This window comes from Carettochelys insculpta, chromosome 2, assembly GCF_033958435.1.
Source record: "Carettochelys insculpta isolate YL-2023 chromosome 2, ASM3395843v1, whole genome shotgun sequence".
NCBI lineage: Eukaryota > Metazoa > Chordata > Testudines > Carettochelyidae > Carettochelys > Carettochelys insculpta.
Genome location: NC_134138.1, coordinates 147330804 through 147356296, shown reverse-complemented (window position 1 = coordinate 147356296; position 25493 = coordinate 147330804). Strand labels below are relative to the sequence as shown.

General features: G+C 45.0%; 1 protein-coding gene across 2 annotated transcripts in view; it reads left to right on the top strand.

Annotated features, from left to right (window-relative positions):
* The window catches only part of TRIO (trio Rho guanine nucleotide exchange factor), a 527884-nt gene that overhangs the window by 248711 nt on the left and 253680 nt on the right, over positions 1-25493 (top strand). For both annotated transcript variants that reach the window (XM_074987837.1, XM_074987838.1), the window contains exon 10: positions 16125-16247. In XM_074987837.1, the coding sequence (XP_074843938.1) occupies positions 16125-16247 (123 nt within the window). The remainder of the gene's footprint in view (positions 1-16124; positions 16248-25493) is intronic.

The following is a 25493-nucleotide window of genomic DNA, read 5'->3' as shown; positions in this document are numbered from 1 at the left end:
ATTCGATGATCTCTCAAGGTCCCTTCCAGTTCTAGTGTTCTGTGATTCCATTCTATGATAAGGAATAGGGAAATGTGGGTGAAAACCTTAGTTTAGGCATGAATAGACATATCTACAGTATCTATAATGGTTACTTATATAAGATGGAAATCAGAAATTGTTGCTATACAGCATCATAGCAGCAAAAGTCATCATACACCTTTGCAGAGAGTCTTGACTGTATTTGGGCAGAAAATAAACTTGTGGCAAACTTTTTCAAAGTAGTTAATGCATTTGTCAAAACTAAGTACAGCTCAGCCTCATTAGTGCTCTCTTAAGATTTAGCATTCACGATCTTGCAGGTTTTTTAATTTCATAAGAACATAAGAACTTAAGAATGGCCATACTGGGTCAGACCAAAGGTCCATTGAGCCCAGCATCCCATCTGCCGACGGTGGCCAATGCCAGGTGCCCCAGAGAAGGAGAACAGAAGACAATGATCAAGTGATTTATCTCCTGCCATCCATCTCCTGCCCTTGTTCTGAAGGCTAGGGCACCATACTTTATCCCTGGCTAATAGCCATTTATGGACCTAACCTGCAAAAATTTATCAAGCTCTTTTTTAAACCCTAATAGAGTCCTGGCCTTCACAGCCTCCTCGGGCAAGGAGTTCCACAGGTTGACTGTGCGCTGTGTGAAGAAAAATTTCCTTTTATTAGTTTTGAACCTACTACCCATCAATTTCATTTGGTGTCCCCTAGTTCTTGTATTATGGGAAAAGGTAAATAATTTTTCTATATTCACTTTCTCCACACCATTCATGATTTTATATACCTCTATCATATCGCCCCTCAATCGCCTTTTTTCCAAACTGAAAAGTCCCAGTCTCTCTAGCCTCTCCCCATATGGGACCCTTTCCAAGCCCCTAATCATCTTAGTCGCCCTTTTCTGAACCTTTTCTAATGCCAATATATCTTTTTTGAGGTGAGGAGACCACATCTGCACGCAGTACTCGAGATGTGGGCGTACCATAGTTTTATATACGGGAAGTATAATATCTTTTGTCTTATTATCGATCCCTTTTTTAATAATTCCTAACATCCTATTTGCCTTACTAACTGCCGCTGCACACTGCGTGGATGTCTTCAGAGAACTATCCACTATAACTCCAAGATCCCTTTCCTGATCTGTCGTAGCTAAATTTGACCCCATCATGTAGTACGTGTAATTTGGGTTATTTTTTCCAACATGCATTACCTTACACTTACCCACATTAAATTTCATTTGCCATTTTGCTGCCCAATCACTCAGTTTGCTGAGATCTTTTTGTAGTTCTTCACAATCCCTTTTGCTTTTGACTGTCCTGAACAACTTGGTGTCATCTGCAAACTTTGCCACCTCACTGCTTACCTCATTTTCTAGATCATTGATGAACAAGTTGAACAGGATCGGTCCCAGGACTGACCCCTGGGGAACACCACTAGTTACCCTCCTCCATTGTGAAAATTTACCATTTATTCCCACCCTTTGTTTTCTGTCTTTTAACCAATTCCCGATCCATGAAAGGACCTTTCCTCCTATCCCATGACCACCTAATTTACATAAAAGCCTTTGGTGTGGGACCGTGTCAAAGGCTTTCTGGAAATCTAGGTATATTATGTCCACTGGGTGCCCCTTGTCCGCATGTTTATTAACCCCTTCAAAGAATTCTAATAGATTAGTTAGACACGACTTCCCTCTGCAGAAACCATGCTGACTTTTGCCCAACAATTCGTGCTCTTCTATGTGCCTTGCAATTTTACTCTTTACTAGTGTTTCTACTAATTTGCCTGGTACTGATGTTAAACTTATCGGTCTATAATTGCCAGGATCTCCTTTAGAGCCTTTTTTAAATATTGGTGTTATATTGGCCGTCTTCCAGTCATTTGGTACCAAAGTGGATTTAAAGGATAGGTTACAAACCACTGTTAATAACTCCGCAATTTCACATTTGAGTTCTTTCAGAACCCTTGGGTGAATGCCGTCTGGTCCTGGAGACTTGTTACTATTCAGCTTATCAATTAACTCCAAAACCTCCTCTAATGTCACTTCAATCTGAGTGAGTTCCTCAGATTTGTCACCTAAAAAGGCTGGCTCAGATTTAGGAACCTCTGTAACATCTTCAGCCGTGAAGACTGAAGCAAAGAAATCATTTAATCGCTCCGCAATGGCACTGTCTTCCTTGATCGCTCCTTTTATATCTTTATCATCCAAGGGCCCCACTGCTTTTTTAGCAGGCTTCCTGCTTCTAATGTATTTAAAAAACATTTTACTATTGTTTTTTGAATTTTTGGCTAGCTGTTCCTCAAACTCTTTTTTGGCTTTTCTTACTACATTATGACACTTAATTTGGGAGTGTTTATGTTCATTTCTATTTTCCTCACTAGGATTTGACTTCCACTTTTTAAAAGCTGCCCTTTTCTCTCTCACTGCCTTTTTAACATGGCTGTTTAGCCATGGTGGTTCTTTGTTAGGTCTCTTACTGTGTTTTTTTATTTGGGGTATACATTTAAGTTGGGCCTCTAGTATGGTGTCTTTAAACAGTTTCAATGCAGCTTCCAGGGATTTTAGTTTAATTACTCTACCTTTTAGTTTCTGTTTAACTAGCTTCCTCATTTTAGTGTAATTCCCCTTTTTGAAATTAAATGCCAGAGTGTTTGACCGCTGCGGTGTTCTTCCCAACACAGGAATATTAAAAGTTATATTGTGGTCACTATTTCCAAGCGGTCCAGTAACAGTTACCTGTTGGACGAGATCCTGCGTTCCAGTCAAGACTAGATCGAGAATCGACTCTCCCCTTGTGGGTTCCTGTACTAGCTGCTCCAAGAAGCAGTCATTTAAGGCATCAAGAAATTTAATCTCTGAATCCCGTCCTGAGGTGACATGCACCCAATCAATATGGGGATAATTGAAATCTCCTATTATTACTGTGTTTTTTATTTTGATAGCCTCTCTAATCTCCCTTATCATTTCAGCATCACTATCACTGTCCTGGTTAGGTGGTCGGTAATATATTCCTAATGCCATATTCATATTAGAGGAATAAATTGTTATCCATAATGATTCTATGGAACATTTTGATTCCTTTAGGATTTTTACTTCATTTGAGTCTATATTATCCTTCACATATAGTACCACTCCGCCACCCGCACGACCTATTCTGTCTTTCCGATATAATTTATATCCCGGTATGATAGTGTCCCACTGATTTTCCTCATTCCACCATGTTTCTGAGATGCCTATTATGTCAACTTCCTCCTTTGATATGAGGTACTCCAGTTCACCCATCTTATTAGACAGACTCCTAGCATTAGTGTAAAAGCATGTTAGAAAACTACCACTATTTATATGTCCGCCTTTCACAGACGCGTTGGATTTTTTTATGCACGATTGTTTCACATCTGATCTTGCCCATATATTATTTCCCACGTTCCCTATCTGACTAACTTCTAGGGCATCCCTATCTATGGAGCCTTGTGTAAGAGAAGTCTCCGTCCGATCCAGGTGCTCCCCCGCACCAATCGGCTTTCCCCCACCTCTTAGTTTAAAAACTGCTCTACGACCTTTTTAATGTTTAATGCCAGCAGTCTGGATCCACCTTGATTTAGGTGGAGCCCATCCTTCCTGTATAGGCTCCCCCTACCCCAAAAGTGTCCCCAGTTCCTAATAAATCTAAACCCCTCTTCCCTACACCATCGTCTCATCCACGCATTGAGACTCTGAAGTTCTGCCTTTCTATCTGGCCCTGCGCGTGGAACTGGAAGCATTTCAGAGAATGCCACCATAGATGTTCTGGATTTCAGTCTCTTTCCTAGTAACCTAAATTTGGCCTCCAGAACATCTCTTCTACCCTTCCCTATGTCATTGGTACCAACATGTACCACGACGACCGGCTCCTCCCCAGCACTGCCCATAAGTCTGTCTAGATGCCTCGAGAGATCCGCAACCTTCGCACCAGGCAGGCAAGTCACCGTACGGTTCTCCCGGTCATCACAAACCCAACTATCTATATTTCTAATGATCGAATCCCCCACTACTAAAACCTGCTTCTTCCTAACAGCTGGTGCTCCCTCCCTCGGAGAAGTATCCTCGGCACGAGAGGATACAACATCACCCTCTGGAAGGAGGGTCCCAACTATGGGATGGTTTCCCTCTGCTCCCCTTGACTGCTCTCCTTCCCTGAGCCTTTCATCCTCCGTAACAGCTTCAGGACTGTCAGATTGGAGGTGGGACAGCCCTACTATGTCCCAGAAAGTCTCATCCACAAACACCTCTGCCTTCCTTAGCTCCTCCAGTTCAGCCACCCTGGCCTCCAAAGCACGCACTCGGTCTCTGAGGGCCAGGAGCTCCTTGCATCGAGCGCACACATACACCACCCATCCACAGGGTAGGTAGTCATACATACTGCACTCGACATAATAAACAGGATAGCCCCCACTCTGCTGCTGGGCTTCTGCCTCCATTTCCTACTCTAGTTATATATGAGGGTTAATTAAATGTTTCAGATAGAGGTTGTTAAAGGATTTAATTTAAGGGCAATAGAAGTCACTGGCTCCCTCCAAGCTCCCCCTCTAAACTCCCCTCTCAAAACTCCCTCCTGTTAGCACGCACCTTGTTCGCGAGCACCCGGTCGCAAAGCTGATAATTTCTGATAATGTCGTGAGCACTCACCTGTTTGCTTGCAGTTATCGAATACAACCTATCTTTCCTCCGTCCCAAAGCTAGTTCCACTAGTGGTTGATAGTGGAGTATGGAGGTAGAAAGGGCTGGAGGGCCTTCCCCCATCTTCTATTCATACAAGAACATTGGTGGCTGTTTCCCTTTGTCAGGGAATAAGGGGAAAGTGCAGTTTGCTGCATTCCTCACTCTGCTGGGTTGTGCAGGGGCTAGACGAATCTAGACCTACCCCAGATGGGTGGGGGCATATACCCCTTCCCTGACTGTGACTGCTAGAGCTGCAACAGCCAGGGAGAGCAGTCTCAAGCTGCCGAAGTGAGAAACAGCTGGAGTGCTTTTCTCTCCTCAGGACAGCCTGTATACTGAACCCCTCAAAGTCCCCCCCCCAAAAAAAAACTCCCAAAAATTGATTTACAGACCCAAGCAACCCTTTTATATGTTTACTTCACCTTAGTTTCACTTTTGAAATGTTAGAGTGGCCTCATTGAAATTAGCTGTGAACATTGAAAATGCATCACCAGTAGGTACTCATTTAAAATGATTTTGCTCCTTATCCTTCCTGACAGCGGAGGAGTTTCTGTACACTTAAGCATCTGTCTTACTTTTTAAAATATGCAGAGATGAGCACCAACTGTAAATATGGTTTTGAAGGAGCGAAAAGTGTTTCAGACCCTGTCGCTGGGCTTCATTCTCCATACACATGACAAAATCCCCAGCAGCTTCCTCATTTTTGCAGCCTGACTAATATCAAAAGTTTTCGTTTCTCCTTTCTGATCTTGTAGATGGGAGGGCATGGGACTGAACTACCCTGCTTGAAGGCTGTGTAATGTCATCTGATGAGCACAGGTAGTACTGGAATATCAAGTAAACCACTACAGTACATGGAGTTCTTGAAAATATTATCTGGACAGATTTAGATTAAGCCAGTTTATATAGGAGCCCTTTGGAAATAAGGAAGAGGCATTGTGCTGATGAAGTGTATCTTTTGTAAGTGTGAAACTGAAGAAAAGCTTGCTTTCATTACTGCTTTTAGTTACTACAGTACAGTTAGTATCTGTTCTGGGCATCAGTTAGATACATCTTAAATCTTAGCTTACATCTATCTTCTAGGGTCTTCTGTACCTGGTAAATTATGAGAGTGCTTTCAAAATTGTCAAGTGACCTCTGAGTAAACTCAAGTGAAAAGTGTGGGTATGTGATGAAGCTCGTAGGGATGAATGCTGTATGGATATTTATCTTTCTAAATTCCATCAGCCTCAATATAGATCAAAATACAAACTTCTGCAGAAGACTGGCAACAGCCCAATTGCTTTCTGCTTAATGTATCATTTTTCTGAAGTCTCGTGGTCCTGAAATTGTCATTGACATTGTTCAATGAATAAGGACTGTGTTTTGTTATTGTTGCTAAAGATTATTTCTATTATTTCAGAATTTGTATGAGCTATCGTAAATTACAAGTTTGGCTTATCGTTTTGTGCCCAAAAATGACATTAGAGGATACTAACTGTAGTGAGGATTGAAAGGATTAGATTGTTATCAGTATATGCTTCCACCATATGCTAATAAATGAAATCTTTCCATTAAAGTAACTGAAATTTACAAATATCGAAGTAACAAAAATTCTGCTTGAGAACTTAGGAAGTTTGGATTTAAAGATTTTTATTTTGTGTATTTTGACATGTTGAGTGTTTTAACATTTATAAAGCTTTAATTTTTTAAATCTGTGTGGACTAGCTAATAATTATCTAGCCTGACCCCCTAATTTCCCACAAGTGTGAAAATTTATATTGATAAAATAATAAAAAAACTCTAAAATACTGATACTATCTGTCGAATTAAAAAAAAATTCAAGTTCAAGTTCTTCCAAACTGTTCTCTTTATCTCTTAAACTAAACTGAAGAGAAACTCTACCGCATTTGGTATCTGTGTTTAATAGGTTTGATTCAATGCCAGAGAGCAAATCAGTCTTTTGTTTCCTAAGAACATAAAAATGGCGATGCTGGGTGAGACCAAAGGTCCATCTAGCCCAGTATCCTGTTTCCAACAGTGGCCATTGCCAAATGTCTCAGAGGGAGTCAACGGAACAGGTAATCATTAAGTGATCCCTCTCCTGTCCTCCAGTTCCAGCCTCTGACAGACAGAGGGTAAGGGCACCATTCCTACCCATCATGGCTAATAGCCATTGATAGACCTATCTACCCTGAATTTATCTAGTTCTTTATTGAAGAAGTCCTCATCTTCACAATATTCTCTTGCAAGGACTTCCACAGGCCTACCCTACGCTGCAGGTAGAAAGACCCCTAGTTCTTAACTTATGGGAACAAATAAATAACTTTTCCTTATTTTGCTTATTCACTTTTTCCAGTCATGATTTTATAGACCTGTATCATATCCCTCCTTTGTGTCCCCTTTTCTAAGCTGAAAAGTCCCAGTATTTTTAATCTTTCTTCATGTGGCACCTGTACAAATCCCTAATAATTTCTGTTGCCCTTTTCTGAATCTTTTTCTTTGAGATGAGGCAATCACATCTATATGCAGTATTCAAGATGTGGCCATACCATGGATATATATGTGTATATCCATATATATATGAAGCACGAGCACATATATATAAAAGAAGGGGGAGGGGGTAACATTTCTCTGTCCCTTTTTTAATTATGCTTGCTTTTTTGACTGTTGCTGCATATTGAGTGGATGTTTTCAGAGAGCTATACACAGTGACCCCAAGATCTCTCTCTTGTGTGGTTCTACTGAAATTAATACCCATAATTTTGTATGTATAGATGGAATTATTTTTTCCAATGTGCTTTACTTTACATTTATCAACATTAAAATTAATTTGCCATTTTGTTGCCCAGTCACTTAGTTTTGTGAGATCCTTTTGAAGCTCTTCACAGCCTGTGGTTTCACCACGATTACCTTACCATCTTTTGAGTGCTCCCATAGCATCTCGATCATCCAGTAGCCCCACTGATTGTTGGCAGGGTTTCTGTTGTAATGCACTAAAAAATATTTTGGTATTAGTTTTTGAATTTTTGGCTTACTCATCTTCAAACTCCTTTTTGTCTTTTCTTACTATGTTTTTACACTTAAATTTGACAGAGTTTGTGCTCTTTTCTATTTCCCTCACTGGGATTTAAATTCCACTTTTTAAGTGATGCCTTTTTATCTCTCACTGCTTCTTTTACCTGCTTGTTATGCCATGGTGGCACTCTATTGGTATTTTGGTGTGTTTTTTAATTTGGAGTATACATTTGAGTTTCTGAGAGGTAGTCATGTTAGTCTGTAGCTTCGAGAACAACAAAAAGTCTTGTGGCACCTTATAGACTAACATATTTTGGAACATAAGCTTTCGTGGGCAAAGACCCGCTTCATCAGATGCATGAGTGGGGGGGGGTGGTTTCAGAGGGGTGTATAAAGAGTGGGGTCCCAGTAAAGGGGGAGGGCCAGAGATGATAAGGTCTATTCAGCAAGGTGGAAATGGCCCAGTATCAACAGTACTTATCAAAAGAGGAGAAAACAAGTCAGATCAGACAGGGGGATGTGAGCCATTGTCGGTGTCTAATGGGGAGCAATCAACACCCAAAGCAGAGAAAACTGTCTTTGTAAGCTGCGAGCCACTCCCAGTCTCTGTTTAATCCATGGTTAATGGAGTCAAATTTGCAAATAAATGGCAGCTCAGAGATTTCTCTCTCCATTTGATTTCTGAAATTTTTTTGTTTCAGGACTGTCACCCTTAAATCTGCCACTGAGTGTCCAGGGAGATTGAAGTGTTCCCCCACAGGCTTCTGTACATTACCATTCCTGATGTGTGATTTATGTCCATTTATTCTTTTACAGAGACTGTCCAGTTTGGCCAATGTAAATTGCAGTGGGGCATTGCTGGCACATGATGGCATATATTATATTAGTAGATGTGCAGGTAAAGGAGCCCCTGATGGTATAGTTGGTGTTAGGTCCTGTGATGATGTCACTGGTGTAGATATATAAGCAGGACTGTTGCAGGGGCTGGTTCCAGGCCTAGAGTCACTGGTTTGTGATTTGTAGTGGCTGGTGAGGATTTGTTGAAGGTTGGCAGGCTGTCTGTAGGTGAGAAGAGGCCTGCCTCCCAAGGTCTGTGTCTGTGAACAAAGTTTCCATGCAGCTTGCAGGGAATTTACTTTTGGCAGTGGACTTTTTAATTTTTGTTTAACATCCTCATTTTTTGCGTAATTCCCCTTTCTGAAATTAAATGCCATAGTGTTATGCTGCTGATGTGTTCTTCCTGCCATCGGGATGTTAAATTTTATTACATTTTGGACCAGGTCCTGTGCATCACTTAGGACTAAATCAAAAATTGGCTCTCCCTTTCTGGGTTCCATAAACAGCTGCTCCAAGAAGCAGTTATTTAAGATATCAGGAAATTGTATCTCTATATCCTGGCCTGAGGTGATGTGTACCTAGTCAATATGGGGATAGTTGAACTACCCACCTCCCCATTGTTATTGATTTTTTTTTTTTTTTTAATTTTGGCAGCCTCTACAATTTCCCTTAGCATTTTATAATCAGTGTCACCATCCTGGTCAGGTGGTTGGTAATATATCCCTGCTGCTATATTCTTCTTAGAACACAAAATTACTATGCGTAAAGATTCTGTGGAACATTTTGGTTGATTTAAAATTTTTACTTCATTTGATTCTACATTTTCTTTTATGTATGTATAGTGCCAGTCCCCCACCAGCATGATCTGTTCTGTCCTTCTGATATATTTAGTAACCTGGTATGACTGTGTCCCATTGATTGTCTTCATTCCACCAAGTTTCTGTGATGCTTATTATATCAATATCCTCTTTTAATATGAGACACTCTATTTCACCCATCTTATTATTTAGACTCCGTGATATTTTTGTGATGGTACATGCTGGTGTGGCATAGTCACCTTTTCTCAGAGTGGGGCTGGGATCCAGAGCCCTCAAGTCCTGTGGCAGAGTGGGGCCATCCTTGCAGCAGCACGGGCTGGGAGCTGGAGCTTCTAAGCCCCATGGCAGTGTGAGGGGTGGGAGGTGCCATGGGGCTGGGAGGCACCGTGGGGTTGGGTGGAAGAGTTCCCACCACAGAGCAGGGCTGGGATCAGGAGCCTCCCTCACACCTCCAGCATCCCCAGCCATGGAACCAGCCGGGGGAGCATAGGAGCTTCTTCTCCCCACCCCACCCAAAAAAAGCACTGTTTAGACTTCTGCTGTTTTTGTATAAGCACTTTAAAAGACTGTCATTGTTTATCTGCGTACCATTTCCAGATGTTAGACACTTTTTCATGTGATTTTTTTCTCATCTGATCTCACCCATATTTTATCTTTTATCCTCTTCTCTTTACTAGAACACAGAGCATGCCTATTAATAGACCTTCCCTAAAAGATGTGTCTGTCCAATCCATGTGCTCCTCCACACCCATTGGCTTTCCCCCACTGATTAATTTAAAAACTACTTTACAATCTTTTTGATGTTCAGTGCCAGAGGTCTAGCTCCATTTTGATTTAGGTGGAGCCCATCCATCCTGTATAGGCTCACCCTTTCCCAAAAGATTCCCCAGTTCCTAATTAATCTACTCTCTTCTTCCCTACACCATTGTCTCATCCATGCATTGAAACTCTGATGTTCTGCCTGCCTACCTGGCCCAGTACATGGAACTGGAAACATTTCAGAGAACGCCATCATAAAGGTCCAGGATTTCCCTCTTTCTTGGCAGCCTAAAATTGGCCTCCAGAGCCTCTTGCCTATCTTTCCCCATGTCATTGGTACCTATATGTACCATCTCTTCCCCTGCACTACACATAAGTCTATCTAGATGTTTCGAGAGATCCGCAACCTTCTCACCAGTCAAGCAAGTTACTATATGGTTCTTCTGGTTATCGTAAACCCAGCTGTCAGTGTTTCTAATGATTGAATCCCTCATTACTGTCACCTGTCTTTCCATAATGACTGGAGTTCCCTTTTCCAGAGTTCCCTTTTCTCACTGCAAGAGGATACCACAACATCATCTGGAAGGAGGGTCCCAACTACGACATTTCTGTCTGCTCCAACTGAATGTTCTCCATCCCTGAGTCTTTTACCTCCTCAGCAGCCCAGGGGCTGTCTGAGCAGATGTGGGACTGTCCTGCGATATCCCAGAAAGTCTCATCAACATACTTCTCTGTCTCCCTTCGCTCTCCCAGTTCAGCCATCCTGGCCTCTGAAGTCCATATAGCTATGTCTGCACTAGTCAATAATTTAGAAATATCTAGCCATCTTTCGAAAGAGCGCATGGAGTATCTATACCTGTCATGTGCTTGTTCGAAAGAAAATTGGAGGGCCGTGGCACAGCTTTTGAAAGCGTGCTTTCAATCCTGTATTAGGAAGAGCACCTCCTTTTGAAAGAGAACCCATGTAGATGCTCCATGGCCAGCACTTTCGACAGGGGAGTCATCGATGGTGCCAGCCATGGAAGACTGCAGAGACGCCCTGGGCATCAGCAGTGGGGCTCTATGGTTTGCGTGTCCAGCCATATTTAAAACCCCACAGTCCCGGAGAGGTCTGTGCAGGAAGCTGAGCACATACTAGCAGTTGCTGAAGCACAAGGTACTGCAGCACACCTCACAGACACCACAGCAGGAGCGACCAAAAGCCATGGGCAGCAGCCAGCCTCCACATCAGCCCCAGCTCCCGCTCCCAGTTCCCCAGGAGCTATCTCAGGGTACTCTTGACCTGGGAATATCCCCCAAAAAAGTGCGCCCTCCTGGACTGAGCCTGAGGTGAGGGACCTTCCGGGGCTGTGGAAAGATGAGGGCGTCCTGAAGCAGTTCCAGGGGGCAAGAGGAGAAATGGGGCTGCATGCGCCTGGCTTTCCAAGCAGCTGGCAACCTGAGGGTACCCCACACACACTGCCAGCCAGGTTCACAGCGAAGTAAAAGAGCTGTGGCAGGGTTATGTCCAGGCGAGAGACTCAGCCCGACGCTGAGGTGCAGGTCCCGTGACCTGCCCGTACTACAGGGAGCTCCGCTGCCTCCTGGGGCCCAGGGAAAGCTCCTACCCACCATCCCTCCTGGACACTGCATTGGAGGAGCCGCACCCCATGGCAGAGGAGGGGCCCAGACCAGCAATCCAGGAGACAGAGCCAGCTATCGCTGAGGTGTCCAGGAACAAGGGGGACCTCATGATAGACATTCTGTCCTGCTCGTCAAGGCAGGCTACAGCCAGCCGGACATCGGTGGATCTTGTGGAGGGACCCTGCAGTAAGTACATGGCAGGGCATATATCCCAGCTTTTGGGTGGCGGGGGCACCACAGCTGCCAGCGGGCCACTCACATGCCCAGCGTTCATAGGCCAGGTGCAGCACATGTGGCTGTGGCTATCATTATGCTGAAACAGCTGCTGGCAACGTTCACGGGGGGAGGTGTGGGATGGTCCAGACCACAAACTGAATGGCCCACATGGCTGTGGACCCCCGTGGCGCACACAGTACGCCAAGGTGAACTGCCACTGAAGGGGAGCTGCTGCCTTCAGGGGTTTGGGGCACAGCCACCATGCCATAACAAGGGACTGACTGTGTCTTCCCATCCATCTTTGCAGCCATGCCGCAGGAGAACTGGGAGACCCCCAACCCTTCCATGCTGCTGGAGTGTCAGGAGGAGGAGGGGGAATGTTCACCACCCCCAGCAGGAGCACAAGGAGGCCATCGAAAGAGAGGAGCAGGAAACACTGCGGATGGGGTTGCATGGCTGGCAAGTCCTTCGAGGGCTCACAGCTAGCTGTTCCCTCAAAGGGTCCATCCCTAACGCTCCCGTCTTGCACAACATGGTTCAGATTCTTGATAAGGGTTTTGTTTAAATCAGGTAGTTTTGGTTTTAGTTTCGTTTAAAAAATGTTTTAAAGAATGCTAACACCTCCTCTAAACTCCGACACAAAACTTTCTGTTCACTAAAAAAACATCGTCGCTGACTAGCGAGCTTTACATAGTCCTGGGTTTCCTGATGGCCCTGGTTAAGGCTTGACCAGTGAATAGAGGGTTAATTTCCAATCCTCCTTAAGAAGCTCACAACTTCCAACTGCCAGCTGAGCCCACAGTCCTTCAAACAAACAGCTCAGCTTATGGATCTCCAAACACACAGACAAACATAAGCTTAGCGCACAGTACCTTTCAGGCAACCAGCAAGTAACCCGCAAACACAAACTCACACACACCACAGACAGCCACTTACCTCCAGGGCCCCTGATCACTCCTCCTTCACCTGGAGAACTCCCATGTGAAAATCCCTGTTCTCTGTTTCAGCTACAGACATAAAGATTGAAGGACAGATTTTACAAATGGATTTTGTGAAATTATTATAGAAAAATGCAATCATTGTGCATTGTTTGTGCACACTATGCATAAGCATGTGTCTTAAGTTTTTTTTCTGTACTTTCTCAATAAAATTGAACATAATGCAAGAATAAACTGTACAAATGGTTCATTTGTTACAAAATTTTTTAGGGAAAATTATGTAACAGGAATATTGCTTTTTCTCTGTCCTGTTAGGGTTGACCCACAGACACATGTCCTGTGGTGATTTATTAAAATGTGTTTCTAATCTTCAGTGGTCGTGTAATGTGGCATTATGGGACCGCATATTGTGTGTGTCAAGAAAATACTATCTGGAGATCAGTTGAGAAGCTTGAGTGTTTTATTTTAACTGCCAGTCTTGCCATTCATGATATGAATGCCACCTTACATAGAACTTAAAGTTAGTGGTTCCTTAAATTATGGCAGTGAATTCTTTTTAATTGCATATGACTTGTATTTTGTTTCAAGATGCAATCACCTGGTTGGGGATTGCACCATTCTTTTGTGGATACAAACACAGAAAATGAAAGTTAAGTAATTGATAGAGCAGGGATGTTGGATGCTACACAGTCTGCTTCCTGCTGTGCCCATTGCTTGTTTTGTGACCTTGGTCAAATCACACAGTTGTTATATAGAGGGCAGTCACATTTGTACTTTGTGTGCTCTGTAGCATAATGGGGCTCTGGGCCGTGGCTAGAGCTCCTAGGTGCTGCAGTAATATGGATGAATAATTAAGTTGACAGTATGTCTTAAGAAGTAATACAGTTTTGGTAATTTATGATTTTTACAGTTAGCTGCTTACTTAGTGTTCAGGTTAATTCATAAATTTAATATAAAACTTGAATCCTGAGTAGGCAGCAATCTAACAGGTTAATAAAATATCACAACTGTGTAAATGGTGAGCTAAAAATAGATATCCCATCCCCACTCTCTAAGTTTAATTAATTACTATGATAAAGAGACGTCGATGATAAATTCTGGAATGTTGTCTTCAGAAAATCTTTTGGCATTAAACTTCACATAGAGAAAAAAGACAAGCGCATGTGAACAAATAACTTACTTCTTATGGCATTAAAAGTATATTTTGTGACTTCGCACCAATTCATACAGTGTATCAAGAGCTCTTAAATATATGTATAGAATTCTTCCAATTAGTAACTGCATCTCTGGTAAAATAAATACAGCCTTTACGTTCCGTGTAAAGAAAAATCATTACTACAGAATGCATCCAGGGAATCTGTGGATGTACGCTTATAAGACAGCCTTTAAATAAAACTTACCACGAAGGCAATGGTACATAGTATTATACAGAAGATATGTAATGAGAGTCCTCCTGGTGCAACTGAATTCTGGAATACAGTACTGCATAAAGCCTTTCTAATTGTTTGCATTTTGATTTAAAGGTTTAAAGTAAGGAACTTAAATTTCTTCCATTTAAGTGGGAACTACGAGATGTACCTTCACCACCCCACTAAACAGGATATGTGTAAAACTGTAGAAAATATTAACTGTAGAAGCTATTGTGCATTATGGAGTCCACAGTTTTACTAAGTTGCTGGCTGTAGCTTAAGACACTGTAGTGTGAGTAGTGTGAGGCTTGAAGATTTAGACTATTAATACCATAATTAATTAGGTTTTGTTTCTGAGAGCCTAATTTTTAATTAAACATGAAATAGGCATAACTTGCAACATTAACACCTTTCAGTTGTAAATATTGATGGATCAAAGGCTTGGCTCCTTGATTGCTTACTTTTGAGTTGACCTTACTACATTACAGGAGGCTAGGAACTCTCCTGAGAAGCAAAGCTTATGTGTGCTATCCATTAAAAATTTTTGGAGCATGTTTGATCATGGCTTATTACAGAAAAGTCAGACTAGACTGTAAGTGTATTATATTTAAGTACTTTTGTTTGCTGACTCAAAAAACTGCAAAATTATGCTTCCGGAGTCTAAGCTTTCATTAAAAAACAGAACAAAACAAACATACCAGCAGTAAACCCTTGTGGCTGTGACAATCACTGCACTTCAGTTAAGATTAGATGTTACAGTTGTCTCACAGGGGAATCCCTATACTGCAATAAAATGCCTGCAGCCGGCTCACAGGTTGTGGTTCAGTTGTGATGTGGATATTTTAGGTTCAGGCTGGAGCCCAGATTCTGGGAGCCCAAAGCTCATGCTCGTTATGCCCAAACCTGAACATATGCACCACAGTTAAACAGCCCAGCAGTTGAGACTCCCATAGTTTCCATAGAACATGAAACAATAGATCTTTTAAAATGTGATCTCCCCTAATTTATCTGCAGATAATTAACCCAGTGCCTAATAATCAGTGTTTAAATGCCAACATGAATGTTTTCACCACTCTGTATTAATGAAAACATCTATCTAATGTGCTTATCTGTTGCATACCCATTTGTCCCCATCCAGCTGCCAAACCCTTGAACTCTCTTCCTTAATTCAGTGGGGCAGAGAAGTTATAAAAATACATACAAATGTGGAGACAAGTTAAATTTGTTCTGCATCAGCAAAGATAAAATACATACTATCATGTGTGTTCGATTAATTAAAAACCTGAATTGTTTAAACTGAATTAGTACAAAATTTCTAGCCTGTCAAATCACAGTGGTGCAGAATCCATGGACCCCTGCTGCTGAATTTTGGTTGTCCTTTCTGTGGAGTCCCCTGGGTCTTGTTAGAGCCCTATCGATATATAACGTTATGTTGATAGAGGTCTAACAAGACCCAGGGGACTCTTCAGCAAGGACAATGTAAATTCGAAATGCTGTATAATATTATTAGATTTATAATATTATAATTATCATAATTATAATATTACTAGATTTAGATGGCTACTATCTTAATAACTATTGACATAGCTTTCAAGATAAGCTTTGTTAAAACTTTGCAAAGGAAAACTGATATCAGATTAATCAATGCAGTTCTTCTTAGATGGTTGCTTAACATTTCAGTTTCTTCGGTAGCTTGGTTGTATTGCTTTCTTTCACTCCCTTCCACTGCAGAAAGCAGGCTCTGGAAGCAAACCAAGGGAACATGCGTTGAATATGTATTTTATGTGGTTGTATTGTTGTTGCAGGTGTTGGATTGGATTGAGAACCACGGAGAAGCTTTCCTTAGCAAACACACTGGGGTAGGAAAGTCCTTGCATCGGGCCCGAGCTTTGCAGAAACGTCATGAAGACTTTGAAGAAGTAGCACAGGTAAATGTTTCGAACACATTAAACCTACATTCTGTTAAACAATCTGTGTTACTGTTCAATGATGCCTTAAGTTGCCTACTTGACCTTCCAGAGCTGCACACACTGAGTGTTGTGGAAAGGAAAAGTGAATCCAAACACTGTGCAAATTAAATGGAGTATTTCCTTTTAATGTCATTCTTTACTTCAGTTTTCAGTTTTGTATAAAAATTATTGAAAGTTAAAAGCAATGGAAAAAGCAGAAATGATACATACAAGAACTATAAGCAAGAAATCTCTGAAATCTTTAATATCAAATTGGGTGCAAGTTGGCACGCTCCATTGTTTGTCTGAAAAGTTGACTTCAATGTGTATACTGACACCAACAATGAAAAGATGTAAAAGTCAAATACGCATCTGATAGATTCAGTGGTCGGTCAGCCATTCAACATCACCAATTAAAACTAGCCATAGTAAATATTGGTTTTTATAACAAGTTTAAGTATTAACATCAGTCTAATAAATTTAACAGTGCCTTTGTTTGGCTACAGAAGTATCATTGTGAAAATGAGAAGATTTTAAATGCAAAGTTAGGACTTCCAGGGCTCCGTGGAAGGATTCATGCGCGTATTGCTTGAGTTAGGATTGATGACCATTCTTCCAGTTAAAACATACAAGTTTAATATGTATGATAGGTTAATGAAATGGGATGTGGCAATAGGTACATTTGTTCTGAGATGAACATTTACTATTCAAGTTCTGGTGCAGTCACTTCACTTGCAGAGCATCACATAGAGTTATGCATGTATTGGAATTTCCATCCTGCAAAAAGTTTCATGTTTCTCAAATTAAATAAAATATAAACTTTAATTTCTAATCAGAACAAAAACTCAGATATGTACAGTAAAGTCTCAGAATACGTGAGGGTTCCGTTCCACTAGCCCTCTTGTAACCCAGATTTCACCTAAGTGGGGTTCTGGCTTTTTCCCCAGCGAAACACTTGTTCTGCAGCTGGGGAAGCAGCAGACAGGTAAGTCCTGGCGTTTTGTGGGAGGGCAGTTGAGGATTAAGCCTGGATGTGGGGTGGGGTGGGGCTAAATCTGGGGTGGGTTAGGGCTGCAGGGGGGAGGGGTGGAGTTGAGCCAGAGCTGAGGGGCGGTGAACCAGAGCCCTGCTTTGGTGCTGAGCTGGGCTGTGGGGGGTTTGAACCGGGGCTGCACATGGCAGTGAGGTTTGAACTGGAGCTTGTGGGAGGGTTGAGCCACAGCCAGGGATGGGGGTGGGGAGTGAGCCGGAGCCATGTGTAGGTGGTGAGCTGCCCAGGGGGTTGAACCAGGGCTGGGGACATTGAGTGGAGTTGTGCCTGAGGAGTGGTGAGCTAGAGTCAGAGGCAGGGGTCGGGGATGAGCAGGAGCTATGTGCGGGTGATGAGCGGGCTGGTGGCAGGGCTTAGCCGGGGCAGAGGGGAGTAGGGGATGGGGAGGGCTTGAGCCAGGGCCAGGGGGTGAGTTAAGTGCAACTGTAAATCACGCGTTTCCAGGGTTTACTGTAGTAATTGAGGTCAGCCGCGTAAGAGTGGAGTCATATACTCTGAGACCTTACTATACAGTCTTCCATGGTGGGGGGTCACCTTACAAAATACTGCATTTTGGAAGAATCAAAATGTCATTATTGGAATAATTCCAGTCCTGGGACCTTACGCTACAGCATTTCGTGACCGCTGAGTATGAAGTCATACACGTGTGAAGGCTGGGAAACTGGATGGCCCATTTTCCTGATTTTCATGCAATTGACATTTTTGGATGGAACACTGATTGTTCAGAATATTTTCAACTAGACCTACCATCAAGTAAGATTACCAGTAACTCTTACAAATTTTATTTTTTTCATCCAGAGCTTTTTTTTTTTTAAAAGCTTGTGGTCTCAGGGTAATGAGTAGGCCTACTGAGTGAGCTTGTGTGCCTGGTTTCAAATTGGAAGATAAGTAATACATAAGGAGGAATTAATTTGTACTTTGGAAATTCAGCAGTCACCAAACAGCTTGGAAGATATTAAACAAATGGGTATATCTGTGGTTTATCTTAAAAGAAATGGAGTTGTAATTAGTGAAATCACAGCATGTAATGTTTGAAAAGACCTGGAGAAATAGTTACCAGACAACTTAGGGGGAAAGTTACTGCGATACTTGTGTAGTGGACAGTGAGCTTCAACCCATACTCTACTGCTTGTGCTTGCACCGTCAATGCTATTTGCCAGCCAGTTTTATTGATGAATTATGCTGGCAAGCATGTATCCTACGCAAATGACAGTAGTTATGCAAACTGGCTTGTTTATCAAGAGAATGTTAACATTTTAATTGGGAGATTTTGGTGTTCTCCCATCGAGCCTTTTTTGCTAAAGGCTGCTGGAAATAACACTCAGGCTGTGTTGACACTAGCCCCCTTCTTCAAAGGGGCCATGGTAATAATCAGTCCAAGCAGGGAAAAGCAATGAGATGCTGTGAGGAAAATTTTGGGAGTGAGGGCACTTCAAAGTTGCACAGGTACTTCAAAGTGCCTGCGGCTGCACGGCTTGCCAGCGCTTCAATGTTTGCAGCTTCCAAATTGCCGTGGCGAGAATTAGCTTACTTATGTGCTGCATATTCATTGCAGCACTTCATTATTATTCTCCGCTCAGGCTGCTTATCATGCCCCTTCAAAGACGAGGGCTAGTGTGGACACAACCTCAGACACCCAGAATACAGTGAGGTATTAAGACAATCAGAAGCACGTGTTTAATAGAGAGAGAAGTGGATTTATCAAACTATGAGTGAGGGGGTCAAGTGTTGTATGTTTACAAGGTGTATGTGTGTGAGGTGGAGGGTTGTAGTGCATTTTCCTGTTTAATGAGCAAGTTATCCATTTATGGACCATTAATATAATGTTAAGAGTGTCTTAGAGCATTTCAAACACCCAGGAACTGAAATACTGTGAAAAAACCAGATCGCTCATTTTAATATCTTGAGAAAGGGTTCAAAGGCACTCAGTGAAATAATGTGGGTGCTGTGCACAGATGCGGGGTTCCATAAATTTGCTTACTAAATTATCTTTAGTTCCACATTCAGAGTCATTACTTTATGGATCATAGAGTCCAGAACCTGTTTAAGGTGCTGGAGATAAAATCCATGAGAAATTTCACAATGTGATATGACTGGGAAAGAACAGAATGAAGGTATTTGAAGAGTGTATATTTCTGAGCAAGAGCACTTGATCTAGGCAACAAGAGGAGTAGTTTTAGGTGCAAGGGAATGAAACTGAGCAAAGGAAAAAAAAAGCTAAATAATAAGGGGAAAAAACGCTTTTGCTGAGTTCTGCAACTTTTGCTGAGTTCTGAGATTTCAAAATAATCTCCTGAGGGAAAGGGTGGAATCTCTGTTGCTTGAGATACGAAAAACTAGACTAGACAATGTACTTAAATACACTGTAGGGATCAGTTCTTCACTTGGAAAAGTATAGACAAGATGACCTAACAAGTCTTTTTTTTCATCTGTAACTTCTTGTTCTGTGGTGACTGCCAAGACAGGCACACCCTTTCCGATTTTTCCCTTTTCTAAACCAAACATAAATAGGCAACAAACATGCTTTGTGTATGCCAAGTACAAGAGATTTGATTTTTATGCTTCGGGGCTGAACAATGAATGTGATGTCTCTCACTTATTCCTGCTGTTCATTTGTTTTCGGGCATATGGTGTTTTTTTGCTGTGAGATGCATTGTGTTCTGTAAGAATAATTGCAGATGAATGTTAAATTTGAAGTGTACACACTTTGACTTCAGGTTTTTCCTTTGATCAGAGAACCTGTCCACCTGGGGCTATCAGAGTCAACTCTACCAAAAAGATGAGAAGGCATCATCCGTTACCTAGCGAGGTGGTGGATTCTCCATCCCTAGAGGTTTTTAAGTCCCGGCTTGACAAGGTCCCGGCTGGGATGACTTAATTGGGGTTGATCCTGCGTGAAGCAGGGGGCTGGACTAGATGACCTCCTGAGGTCCCTTCCAGCCCCATGATTATATGATCCCCTTGAAATCCCATCTGGTTACATTGCCCAATCACCTGAAGTCACTTATAATTCTGAACTCCTTATTAGCTCTCAGACAGGTGATCTGTCCCTTCTTCTTCGAGTGTCCCCGTGGGTGCTCCACAATAGGTGTCGGGCTTGCCTGGCGCCGCAGATCGGATCTTCCAAGCAGTTTCTGCCGGACCGCGCATGCGCCGGCGCGCGCCGCTCCCTTGCGCGCTCCTGGCCATGTGCGCGATCCGGTCCCCGCCAGTTCCTCTTAACCGCCATCGGCTGCAGACGGAATCCGAACTAGGCTAAGGCCAAGTAGCGTATTCAATGACTTTAACTGTTTTTCTTTAAAGTTTTTCAAGTACTTAGGCTACTGCAAGTTAGCCGGTTGTTATTTTTGCAAAAAACAAAAACAAAAAAAACAAAAGCAACAAACAAACTACAAGCGGGACAGCTTCAATCCAGTCCCAGTAACAAGCGCCGGAGGCCAGGAGCATAGGGCCATCAGCCCTCCTGCTGCCGCAGGCCATCGGAAGGGGAAAACAGCACAGAAAAGGTGCTAAGTACCCGTTTAACAACTGAAAGACTCACCAACAATGTCCTCTTCAGGATTTAAAAAAATGTGAGTCCTGCCGAGAGGCGATGCCAGCGTCCGATGGGCACAGTCTATGCATAAGGTGCCTTGGGGAGTCCCATGTTGCACAGAAATGCTCCTTCTGTGCTAAATTAACAGCCAGAGCAAGGAGAGACAGGGAGATGCGGCTTAAAATGCTGCTTTTTGATAAGGCCCTCCAGCCAGACGTGCCGGAGCGGCCGCAGCAGGAGGGACCCTCCGGGGCCCATAAAAGGAAAGCTGCCTCCCTCACCCCATCAGCGCAAAAACGGAGGAAAGCCTCCCCAGCCCGATACCTGCCGGCAGCAACAGCGAGCAGGACGGGAGGAGCAAGCAGCCCCCAGCCGCAGCAACAGCTGATCGGCGGCGGCACGGAGAGCCACGTGGAAGCGGCTCAGCCTCCGATAATCAGCCAGCCGCCCCGCACCGCAGGCAGGGCGGTGGCTAAACAAGCGCCGGTACCGGCGGCACCGCAGGCAGCGGCACCGACCCCCGGGGAACCGGCGGTGCAGAGCGCGCAGGCACGCAGCCTGCAGGCACCGAAGGACACCACCCGTGCGGCACCGCCTTCGAGCGTGCCTAGCACGGTGCGGACGGGGCCGGAATCCCCTGTGCGTCAGGGGGCGGAGTTACCTCCTCCAGGGAGGGGGAAGGCTGCACACAAGAGGAGGCATTGCAGCCCCTCTCCGGACAGGGCTGTGGAGTTGCTTTCTCACAGCCCTCTGCTTATGTTGCAGACTCCAACCAGAAGGCAGGGGTCCCCCCTAGCCTACCCGAAGCCCCCTTCTCCATTTTTGCAACCAGCCTCACCCTGGCTGGGACCACCTTCACCCTTCCTGGGGTTTGAACCGCTGGACTATTATGCAAAATCGCTCTCTCCAGTGTCTCGACGATCTCCCTCCCCCAGACGCAGAGGGTATGCACCAAGGGAGTGGTCTAGGTCACCTTCCCAAGAACAGTGCCTATACTGCCATGGTCACGCCTACCACGCGGGGCATAGACACCATTGGCAATCTACTAGGGAAAGATCCCCACAGACGATCTTGTACCCCCGAGGGCAATTGCGACAGGGGACAGAGACTCAAGCATCTCAGGGGGGACTGGTTATGGAACCCCGAGATTTTCCCTCGCAAACCTCTAGCGAGAGGGTGTACCATCACCAGCAGGAACCGGAAGGGTCCAGAGAGACGTACCCCAGCGGTTCCTCGCTCTCCTCCCCGGACGAGGCTACCGCCCCGGGGGACGTCCATCGTCCGGACGATCTCAAACAGTTTCAAGAGCTGTTTAAGAGGGTGGCCTTCACGCAAGGCATCCAGACAGCAGAGGTGCAAGAGAAACACCATAAGCTCCTCAAAAATTTGAGACCTCCAGCCTCCTCCAGAGTAGCAATACCGCTTAATGAAGCGATCTTAGAGTCCGCCACTACGATATGGCAGACCCCTGCGACTATTCCGCCTGTCCAAAAGAGAGCGGATAAGAAATACTTCGTGCCGGCGAAGGGCATGGAGTTCCTGTTCAGCCACCCACAGCCAAACTCCTTGGTGGTGGAGTCGTCGCAACAAAGATCAAAGACATCTTAATTCAGGACAGGGGGAACAGACAAAGATGTCAAGAAGCTAGAGCTGTTCGGCAGAAAGGTCTACTCCTCCTCCACTTGAACGTTGCGAATGGCAAATTACGCAGCGCACTTAGCGAACCATAATTTCGACAACTATTCCAGGTTAACCTCCCTCATGGACTCGCTTCCAGAGGACAAAAAGCCGGTGCTCAAGGCCATAGCGCAAGAAGGCTACGCGGCCTCGAGGACGGGAGTTCAGATCGCCCTGGACGTTGCGGACACAGCAGCACGTTCCACAGCAACGGCAGTGGTGATGCGAAGGGAGTCCTGGCTCCAGACTTCGGGTATACCGAGGGATCTGCAGGCGAAGATAGTTGACCTTCCCTTCGACTCGCAGAAGCTGTTTGCTGAATCAACTGACTCGGTCCTTCATTCCAGTAAAGATTCAAGAGCCACACTCAGGACCCTGGGGATTTACACCCCTCCATACACAAAGAAAAGGTACTACCCTCAACAAAGACGGTACCAGTACCAGCAACAGCGCCCCCAGTACCACAGGGGTTACGAGCAAGGGCGACATCAACAGCATCAGCAGTACAGAACTTCCAGGCGACGTTCACAACAGAGCCGTGCGTCCTCGGGGTGGGGCCAAAGGCCACAAGTTTGACACACAGATCCAGGGCTGCGCCATCACTACCATCGCACAAGGTCATCCGAAGCGACTATTCCACCATCGCCTCCGACCATTCTACGACCAGTGGCAAAGGATCACCACAGACAAATGGGTGCTGGCGATCATAGCCACGGGGTACGCCATCCCCTTCCAGTCGCTCCCACCGTCACGACCTCCACCCAAGCCCGACCTCCAGGAGGCCTCCCATGTAGCAAGGCTCAGGCAGGAGGTGGACCATCTCATGCTCATAGGGGCCGTGGAAAGAGTGCCGGAGCAACTGCAAGGGAAAGGGTTCTACTCCAGGTACTTCCTCACGGAGAAAAAGACAGGAGGCTGGAGGCCCATCTTAGACCTTCGCGGCCTCAACAGGTACCTGCGCAAGCAACGTTTTCGGATGACCACAATCGCCTCCATCCTTACAGCACTGGACGATGGAGACTGGTTCGCAGCTCTCGATTTACAAGACGCGTACTTCCACATAACTATCCATCCGGCTCACCGGCGATTCCTCCGGTTCATGGTAGGCAACGAACACTTCCAATACAAGGTCCTACCGTTTGGCCTCTCCTCGGCCCCCAGAGTCTTCACCAAGACCTTGGCAGTGGTGTCAGCCTACCTGCACAGACAGGGGGTATTTATTTTCCCGTATCTGGACGACTGCCTGCTCAAAGGGGCCTCGAAGGGGGAGGTTCTGCGCATGATACGCGTCACAGCAAACACGTTCTCTTCACTCGGCCTGGTTATCAATCTGGCAAAATCAAAAATAGACCCCACACAGGACATAGAGGTCATAGGGGCTCGCATAAACTCTGTTACAGCGAGAGTATATCTACCAGAGGCTCGCTTTCGGGCCATCGGTTCCCTCGTGCAGGTCATCACCTTCAGCCCTACGGTGCCGGTCTTGACGTGCTTGCAGCTGCTGGGCCACATGGCAGCGGCGACGTTCGTAGTACAGAACGCCAGGTTACACATGCGCAGCATGCAGCACTGGCTGGCGAGTGTATACAAACCGGCAGTACACACCGTTCACAGGGTGGTGTTGCCCACAGCCGGGGTGCGCAAATCCCTACAATGGTGGGTAAACCCCAGGAACCTGCTAACAGGGGTACCTTTCCACCAGCCGCAAATATCGGTTCTTCTCACTACAGATGCCTCCCTCATAGGGTGGGGAGCGCACATGGGTGAAGAGGTGACTCAAGGACTGTGGTAACCCCCGGAACAGTCACTACACATAAATATACTGGAGCTCAGAGCAGTGTTCAACGCCTGCAGACACTTTCGAGACTACATACAAGGCAAAGTCGTCGGGATCAGTACAGACAATACCTCCACCATGTTTTATATAAACAGGCAAGGAGGAGCTCGATCCCGTGCCTTATGCGCGGAAGCAATCCGCTTATGGAACTGGTGCATCGCCAACAATATAATCTTGAAAGCCTCATCCTTGCCGGGTGTGCACAATGTGAAGGCAGACCAGCTGAGCAGGCGTTTTGCACTCACACACGAGTGGCAGATCCGTCCCGATCTGCTACAGCCGATTTTCCACGCATGGGGTTTTCCCCAAATAGACCTGTTTGCCACTCAGCACAACAAGAAGTGCCCACGATTCTGCTCCAGGGCAGGACTGGGATGGGGGTCCCTGGGGGACGCGTTCGCGATCCCGTGGAGGGCCCCCCTGCTTTATGCGTTTCCTTCCACAGTGCTGATCCACAAAGTCTTGCAGAAAGCCAGGAGGGAAAGGGCCCGGATGATCCTGATAGTCCCAACGTGGGATCGACAACAATGGTTCCCCCTACTCCTGCGCATGTCGGACCGTCCACCGATGCCTCTTCCGGTGGCGCCGGATCTGCTCACGCAAGCCCAGGGGTCCATAGTGCACCCGCACCCCCAAAGCCTGCGACTGCAAGCGTGGTTAATCCATGGCTCAGCTCCCTAGAGAGCACATGCACAGTGAAAGTACAGCAAGTCCTAGAAAGTAGCAGGAGGACTTCCACCAGGAAGACCTACAAGCAAAAATGGACTCGCTTCATGGCTTGGTGTTCTACCAAACAGCTGGCCCCCCTTTTGGTGCCTATACCTACAATACTAGAGTATTTACTGGACCTCAAGAGAGGAGGACTCTCGCTATCCTCGTTGAAGGTCCACCTTGCCGCCATCTCGGCGTTCAGACATGAGGAGGAAGGGCACGCGGTGTTCGCCCACCCTATGGTTACCAGGTTCCTCAAAGGGTTGGTAAACCTATACCCCCCTCGGAAACCCATTCCACCTTTGTGGAACTTGGACCTGGTGCTTACCACGCTAATGGGACCACCATTCGAGCCCTTGGCCACGGTTCCCCTCCGCCTCCTTACAATAAAGATGACCTTTCTTCTTGCAATTA